This window comes from Medicago sativa, chromosome 3 (assembly GCF_051527215.1).
Source record: "Medicago sativa cultivar Bolivia chromosome 3, Bolivia_mono, whole genome shotgun sequence".
Lineage (NCBI taxonomy): Eukaryota > Viridiplantae > Streptophyta > Magnoliopsida > Fabales > Fabaceae > Medicago > Medicago sativa.
This window is the reverse complement of record NC_140751.1, coordinates 96709940-96718642: the sequence shown is the minus strand read 5'-3', so window position 1 is coordinate 96718642 and position 8703 is coordinate 96709940. Positions and strand designations below refer to the sequence as shown.

At 34.3% G+C, this 8703-nt stretch overlaps 1 protein-coding gene across 3 annotated transcripts; it reads right to left on the bottom strand.

Moving 5' to 3' along the window:
• Positions 1-3206: 3206 nt before the first annotated feature.
• On the bottom strand, positions 3207-7791 carry LOC146942486 (protein WVD2-like 5). 3 transcript variants are annotated; one of them, XM_085756443.1, is made up of 10 exons: positions 7678-7791; positions 7422-7553; positions 6955-7208; positions 6616-6867; positions 6424-6464; positions 6261-6332; positions 5678-5774; positions 5511-5582; positions 5311-5421; positions 3207-4025 (listed from the first exon to the last, which is right to left on the bottom strand). In XM_085756443.1, exons 3-10 carry the CDS (start codon positions 7192-7194, stop codon positions 3519-3521), a joined length of 1392 nt encoding a protein of 463 aa, XP_085612569.1. In that variant the 5' UTR covers positions 7195-7208; positions 7422-7553; positions 7678-7791; the 3' UTR covers positions 3207-3518. The 3 variants fall into 3 exon arrangements, with proteins under 3 accessions (XP_085612569.1, XP_085612571.1, XP_085612568.1); XM_085756445.1 differs by having other exon boundaries at positions 7422-7551; positions 7693-7791; XM_085756442.1 differs by having other exon boundaries at positions 7631-7712.
• Between the last annotated feature and the right edge of the window lie 912 nt (positions 7792-8703).

The window sequence follows — 8703 nt, the reverse complement described above, 5'->3', positions numbered from 1 at the left end:
TTGGTTGGATATCATAACACTGAAGCATACAGGTTACTTGAGCCACACTCTAAGAAAATTGTAATAAGTAGAGATGTGAAAGTGCTTGAAGATGAATTCTGGGATTGGAATTCAAACAAATGCAGTGTATCTGAGAAGCAAGTTATCATTGAAGGTAACAAGGAGCCTGTTGAACTCATTACAGATGAAGAAGTTGTAATTGAAGAAGTACCTGATGAGGAGCCAACCACTACAGCTAGACCACAGAGAAACAGACAAATCCCAAGAAGACTACAGGACTGTGAAGTAACTGGTGATGATGAAGTGAATCCAGATGGTGAACTGGTACACTTTGCAATGTTTGCAGACATTGAACCTGTAGATTATAAAGCTGCTTTGAGTGATGAAAACTGGAAAGAAGCTATGCAGGATGAACTGAATTCTATTGAGAAGAATCAAACATGGGATTTGGTCAAGTTACCTGATGGAAATAAGGCAATGGATGTTAAATGGGTTTTCAAGCTGAAATTGAACCATGAAGGCAAAGTGGCAAAGCACAAGGCCAGACTTGTAGCTAGAGGTTTTCTGCAGAAAGAGGGTTTTGATTACACTGAAGTGTTTTCACCAGTTGCTAGGCATGAAACTATCAGGTTAGTGATAGCAGTAGCAACTAGTAAATCTTGGCCTCTATATCACCTGGATGTGAAATCAGCTTTTCTAAATGGTACATTAGAAGAGACTGTGTATGTTACACAACCTCCAGGATTCATTATCAAAGGGAAAGAAGATAGGGTGTTCAAACTAAACAAGGCTTTATATGGTTTGAAGCAGGCACCCAGAGTCCGGAACAAAAGAATTGACAAGTTTTTTGTTGATCAAGGCTTTAAGAAATGCATAGCTGAACATGGAGTTTATGTAAAAGGAAGATCAGAAACAAGGTTACTGATCATATGTCTATATGTGGATGACCTTTTGGTAACTGGAAGCAACATGAAAGACATTGAAGAGTTCAAATCTGTCATGAAGTCTGAGTTTGAAATGACAGATTTGGGAAAGCTTGCTTACTTTCTGGGAATGGAGTTTCTGAGAACTTCAAAAGGATTGATACTTCATCAAGCAAAGTATGCTACAGAGATATTGAAGAAATTCAATATGTTAGACTGCAATTCATCAATCACTCCTGCAGATTCTAACATTAGAAATGAAGTCATAGAAGAAGATGAATATGTTGATCCAACTATGTTCAGGAGTCTTATTGGTTCACTGAGATACTTATGTCAAAGCAGGCCAGACATAAGCTACTCAGTTGGAATTGTCAGTAGGTTTATGAGTAACCCTAGTAAAACTCATTTCTCAGCAGCTAAGAAGATTCTAAGATACATAAATGGTACTTTGCAGTATGGAATCTTATTCCCTAATGCACTAGAAACTAAGCAGCTCAGCATGACAGGCTACTCTGATGCCGACTGGTGTGGGGATAAGATAGATAGGAGGAGCACTACATGTTTTGTATTCATGTTGCAGGGAGCACCTGTATCATGGACCTCAAAGAAGCAGTCAATTGTGGCTCTCTCTAGCTGTGAGGCAGAATATGTTGCAGGCTCTGCAGCAGCTTGTCAAGCAAACTGGTTGAGGAATGTTTTGGAGGATCTGATGATCAACATTCAACAACCTATCAAGCTTCTGATTGACAACAAGTCTGCAATAAATCTAGCTAAAAACCCTATTGCACATGGTAAAAGCAAACACATAGAAACCAGGTTCCACTACTTGAGGGACCAAGTGAACAGATGCAAGATCAATGTTGAATACTGCTCAACACTTAATCAAGTTGCTGACATCTTCACTAAACCTGTGAAAAGGGCCCAGTTTCTGAAGCTTAGAAGAGAGCTGGGTGTGTTTTGCTTTGATGGTTTGAATTAAGGAGGAGTATTGGTGTGTAATTCAAAACTATTGTATGTTTTACTACATGTTAGGGTTTTGTTACTTGGTGTTTAAGTAATAACAGTTTTCCTTACGTTTAGCTAGATTTAGTAACAGTTTAAGTAGTTACTTGATACGCAAGTAACACAAGGTTACTCTTGTATATAAACATTGTAACCCTCTTTGAATAACACTAGTTTTTTCACAATTCTATTATCTTTTCTATTCTTCTCTCTCAAACCCTAACCCTAAAAAAACAGTTTCTGTAATTTTCTGTTTCTTCACCACAAAGAAACCTTCACCAACTTCACATACAACACTGTTATACCCCAACATGCCAATTGTGAAATGCAGAGTTTCCCGGATTATTCACATTTGTTTGGGCAACTGAGCATACAATAAATTCATTCTTCATGAAAATTCCTCAATCGTTCCCAGCACACGTATTAACCAACTACCATGCAAGTATCAAAGACGTTTCTCTTTCATAGATGAAATGTGTATGATTTAAAACATGTCATTGTTCCTTCATATTTACTCCCTCGTCTTTTTCCATTGTTGCATCTGAAAGAGAGAGAAAACTGTTACTATATTTGTAGCTTTCAAAATTCAATGCAACATTTTTTATTGTTTTTTCAATCTTTTCCCTAATTATTATTTATTAGAAAGGGAGAAATATATGAAATATTAAATGATTAAAGTTATTATAGGAAAAAAAAAAAAGTAATGGTATTAAGGTAATAGTTTATGTGTAAAAAACAAAAATTAAAAAGAAACAGAGGGAGCATTTATGTTTGTATGGCAACACACTAACACTTACTGAGACGTATTATAGGTATTTGGCAAGAATCCAAGCCAAAAAAGGTAGAATAAAATTTTGGTATCTGTTCTGCGAATTACTAAATAAAACCGTAAGCAATCCTTTCATAACTCAAATTGAAAGAGGATTCAAGAGAAATTTGATATCAGTTTCCTTGTCTCACAGTACCAAATAAGATGAAGAAATTAAAAAAAAAAAAAAAAAACTTGAGTTAAAGCGGGATAGAGAAAGTTAATGTACTTTACTTATTTGATTGCCTGTGTGGAACATGTGGATATGTTGCTATAGGATACAGTAGGAGTTGAAAATTAATTGAGATAGTGACAATACATTTTGTTGTATAACAAAGCATAGCTGTAATACGACTAATCAGAATGGTGTCCACAACACAAACAGCTAATTTAATGTGACAATGCCAACTGTTTAACAGAGCAATGCCTAAACAAAATGTAATGGAACCGCTGATGCCAAACATTCTCAAGAATTTTGGTAACATGTCAACCAAATAGATAAGTGTTGCATACCTCAACTGGAACAACCTGACAAATATTTATATTATTATTATTACATATAATTGCTGCAAGGAGGAGAATCATAAGGACAAAAACCAGCAAGCTTTGGGAGTAAACACAAAAGATACAATGCTGCTTGGACAAACTTACATCACAAAACATAATGCAAATATGCAGGCCTTCATTGTCAAATAATCTCAGTCATATGCTTTTATAATATTCACGAGATGAATCAATTGCTCTGATAGCTGACACCAGATTATGTTCCTGCTGTTTGCTTAATGCTATCCTGCTATGGGTTCTTGTACCAAAATGAGTTGTGGTTTGTCTTCAATCACTAAATCACCATTCAATTGAGATTCTGCTACATCTGGCTCTATGTTCTGAGATGGAGTTCCACTTGTCTCATCAGACAAGGCATTGCTCTCCTCAATAGCTGCAGCTGCTTCAACTTTCTCTTCCCTTGTTGCAATGGACAAGGTGGTAACTTCAGTTGTTACACTAGATAAGGAGGTTTTCTCGTCATTCACCGCCTTAGATGAAGTCCGTGCAGTTGCTGAATTGGATGAACTGATCCTTTCAGGAGTCAGTCGAGGAGGGAGAGATCTTCTTTGTGGTTTCTTTGGCTGAACAGGGCTAATTCCTTTAGTGGGGTTATTCTGAGACACTTTCTCATCAAGACTTAAACGGCATTGTTGAGCACTGCTGTTAGTGTTTACATCTAGCTCTGAAGACGTTGTTGAACTCTTCTTACGACCAAGCTTGGGAGATTTTGCTCTTGTAGTTGGTATCTAAATTCACAAGTCCAAATGCTCAAGGATTTCAATTTCTAAATCATAGACAAACTTGCTAACTCAAAAAAGTTCATGGAGCATATCATCAGTTTGTTAAAACTACATGCCTAATGACAAGTTTAAACAGCAAAACAAAAACAAAAAAACTTTGTTGAAAGAAAACCAGGTTTTAGAATCACTTTCTAGTTAGATTTAGAAGATCAATAATATAATATGAAGGCTCCCATAAAAATATCAACTGGTGTAACTTTGTAAATATTAGATTTCAAAATTTGTTCAGGCCCAAGTTCTTGAGCAATTACAATTTGTGTGAATAAAATCATTTTGATTAGATCTGCATAGGATTGCTGCATAAATACAACTGGGGTAAATCTGTAAAGCTTCTTGCTAGTTCTGCTCAATTAATTAACACTGTCAATAGAGTTTAACCAACTAGCTAACTTTAAATATCTCCTCTAACTGGAGCTAAGCAATTCTGTTGTGAAGTTGACGTGGCATTTGGATGAGGAGATGATAAATCATCTGATAACCAGAGTAAAACCAGATTAAATGCACTTTACCACACACCTATGTCTAGATAAGTGGAAAATCATCAAGAATAACAATTATGAACCATTCATTTTTAGAATCAGATATAATATCAAAATCAGTTTAGAATTATCATAACTACCTAAATTTCAGAACCGACACGACGTGTACAAGTCACTAAAACACAAACCAAATTTAAAGGTTCCAGATGGATATCAATGAAAGCGGGTAACTGAAAAGAAGTTTCAACACTCTAAAAGAAAGTCTCTAATCTTATAAAATAATCAGATTCATCCATTCAAATTGAAATCATAGTTATTGAATATTCAATATATATAGCAGTATTTTGAAAATACAAGTTTTATAATGTTAATAAATAATAACTCACTCAAGTTTTATAACGTGAATGAGTTTATATAATGAGTGGAGACCTATCATTCTTAACCATGGAATATTTCAGAACAAGCAAGACATTTGATTAGACAAACACCAATTGATAGAGTGAAGTGGAAACAGTGAGAAGAAAGCTTCAATCAGCAGATATTGATCTTTTCAAAAACAATTCAGAAGATTGCCCAAGTCAAGCATGTAGGTGCGTGCATGCACATCTGTGCACTTGGGCATCGACATGCCAACAGAAAATACATTGCCTATAGTTAAAAAAACCGAAAATAATTAGACAGATTACACACAGCGGGCTTTGTATGCAATCAGGCAGACAGGCATCCCTATATGTACGTAAACAGAAACCAACCTTCTTCAACTCCACCCTAGAAGGAGTAGGCTCCTGGTAGAAGCTTGGCATTGGAGTTGCTTTAAATGCTAGTTTTTTCCTAAGCCTCTTAATCTCAGCTTCCTGGCTTTCCTATAAAAAGAAATCAAAGGTCGAGATGTGGTTAAAAAAGGCATTAGCTGCAAGTTTTCAGCCTAGCTATCATATATTATGATTATCACCTTGGTTTTTGCTTGAATGTTGCTCTCCTCCACTTCCTTCGCATGAATCCTTTCCTCAAGCTTAGAGTAAAACTGGCCACCAAAATATGAACTTTTTTAGACCTACAAGCTTATTCAAAGGAAACCCTCATGGTAATCCAAGGGAGAAGCAAGTAATAATTATTTACCTCTTTTCTTCTCTCAGCTCGCTCATTACATTTGAAACTGAATCCATAAGTTGGCATTGTCCCAACTCTACGAGGTTTGGCATCTTCTGATGTAGGACTTATAAATGGATTAAGGATAAACCATTAAACCATAATTGTAAACTAATTTACACTCAATAATAAATTTACAATAAGTTACACTCCCCTCCCATAAGATATGCATAAATCACACTACCCTTCTCTCTAATTTTAAAAATTACACTCTCTCTTGAGAGATGAATATCTGCAACACTTTATTCTATTTTAATTTGAACAAACATTGTTAGGGATGTTATCTTCTTCCTTGTCATTTTATAGATGACCTACAATTAGCAGAAGGGTTCAAAATGAGGCATGAGGCATCGATGATGTCCCTAAGAAGCTTATTGAGTTAAAAATTGTCTAAAATTTAGCACATTTCATTTTCATCTCCACAGAAAATATCATTCAAGCATCTAAGGGAAATGTAATTTACCCATAAACTTACTATTGTGATATAAAGAAATCGCCCTGTCCTGGTTTCCACTCACAAGTAAGAAGAATAAAAACAATAAAAAAAGGATACGAAGATGATTCAGCTTTTCCTGGAAGATTATCAAGGGGTTCTTTCTTTATTAAGCGTGGTCTAGTCTTCTCCCTGTATTCAATAAGTTGCAATCCACACATCAAATAGTGAAGAGGAACAAATCATTACAACATATTCAAAATAAATGCAAATTGTTTCATACATTGGTGCTTCAGTAGATGCAGCATCAGTCTTTCCAGAGTGCTGAAAGAAAATGTAAAAAAAAAAAATAAAGGAATGCCAACACTATAATTTTCATTACAGAACCAAAAAGATTAAAGAAGAAACTGAGGAAGCATAATTATAATTTATATCAATGTCTGACTGACTACCTGTGTAAACAACAAAGTTTTACCTTGGACAGTCGAGTCTGCTTGTCATTGACTGCCCTGTTCTTAACCGGCTGTCGAGGATGAGAGTCTAAAGTGGAAGTACCATTTGAAACAGAAGATGCTACCGCAGCCTCTTCACCTTTTCCGTCTTTGTTCTTTCTCACCGAAGTCATATGAAGACTTCTAGGACTTGGCAATTTTGAATTCTTATTCTTGACAAGATCCTTTTTTGTCCTAGATTTCTCCATTTCATCAACGATTTCAACTTCCTCATCCTATAATAATTTCAAAATACATGAGGCACTCAAATAACAAAAAGATAAATCGATAGAAGCAAGTCAGTGTGGAGAGGATTCTAGTACCTTGAAAACATTAACATTGTTTCCCTCTATTTTGCCATTTAATCCTTGTTCTTCCATAGACAAATTATCATTGATATTTCCATTAGACAGTGCAGTTTGTTTAATTTGAGTAATAACAGAGTCTACATTTGAATCAACGCCATCCTGTTCTGAATTAAACAGTTGTTGTTGATGAACACCATTTTGGTGTAGTGTTTGTTCAAGTCCATCATCTTCCAGTGAAGTGTTAACTGAATCCATCGTTTACACCAACGCTGCAAGTTATATAGAACCAATGAACCTCAACTTCATTTAGGGTATGAATGAAGTAAACAAATCAAAATCAAAATCAAAATCAAATCAGGGGATAGTATAGTATACGGTATGATTTATAAGAATGTAACGTAACATTTTGAAAGAGGATATGAAACGAATAGAAAAGAAGTAGATTAGAATGTTATGTTAGTGATGAGCAGAAGAAAACAAACCTGAGGTTATGTATGTATCTATGAAAAGAGGAATAGCAGCAGCAGCAGCAACATAGTGGTGAGAGATCTGAGAGACCGACCGACCAACAAGATCCGAAAGATTCAAACTGTTGTTTTGATTTATCTTCTTCTCTATTTTTATTTAAATAAATAAAAAATCAGGGGAAGAAAATAAAATGAAATGAAATGAAAGAGAGAAGAAACTTAACAGTGAGAGGAGTGAGTGACTGAGTGAGTATAATTAAAGAAACAGTACAGTACAGTAGAGTACAGGAGAAAACGGGGTTCCTTCCTTCTTTCCTTGAAGTTGAAATTTAATTGTCCAGATCAGATCATGTCGCTTTCCACTAATAGTCGCACAGAGTCACATTCTTTCTACGGGGTGGGTGATGATGGCTATGTATGCAATCAATTCTCTCTCTCTCTCTCTTTTTTTATCCTCCTATGTTTCTCTATTTTTTTTTTTTACTCTCAATTTTAATAGTAACTCATTTCATTTTTTTTTTTTTTATTTCAATGAAAATTTGATACCAATTGAGAAACATTATTTCTTTGAAAGAATTCAAATCGGTACTAACACGCCCTTCACGCTAAGCTAAGCGTGTGTTTGGTTCTGCGGTGACGAGAATTGATTTTGATTAAATTGATTTTTATAGAATTGATTTTAGCTAAAAGTGAATTGAAGGTAAAGTGATTTATGTTTGGTTACCTACATAATAAAAGTGATTTGTATGAAAAGTGCTGTTTGGATTTTTTGTGTTAAAATTGTTTTTGGATGTGTAAATGACCAAAATGGGTTTTCTTGTATGTATTTAAACTAGATTTCATTTATTTATTTTTTACAAATTTCATTTCCATTTTTATTTATTTAATTTTATGTACCATACTAAATTTAATACAATTGTGTAAAAATTATTAAAAAAAAATTTGGTAACAAAAATTCATATAACTATTTTATTTTTTGAAGGAATATATAATTATTTTATAAAACAATATAATTGTGCAAACCTTATTAAAAAAACATTTAGTAACTAAAATTCATAAAAATTAATTTTTTTTCTTCAAAACAATAAAATAATGGGCTCTATGAGGATCATACAGGCCTATGTAGAGAAAGCAAACAAGAAAACAGACTTTCAAAAAAAAAAAAAAAACAGACTTTCTACAAAACAGTGTCGTCTTCTTCAACCTTCCGATTTCTGTAACAACAAAAAAATCACAGCAACAAACAACAAGAAGAATCATAGAGACTTCAATCAATAGAAATATTGAGCAATGAATT

Coding starts and splice junctions, on each gene's coding strand:
- LOC146942486 (XM_085756443.1), bottom strand. CDS start 7,194: ATGGATTCAGTTAACACTTCACTGGAAGATGATGGACTTGAACAAACA. Junction 6,333..6,423: donor GCATCTACTGAAGCACCAAT/GTATGAAACAAT, acceptor TATTGAATACAG/GGAGAAGACTAGACCACGCT. Junction 5,583..5,677: donor GAGCTGAGAGAAGAAAAGAG/GTAAATAATTAT, acceptor TTTGGTGGCCAG/TTTTACTCTAAGCTTGAGGA.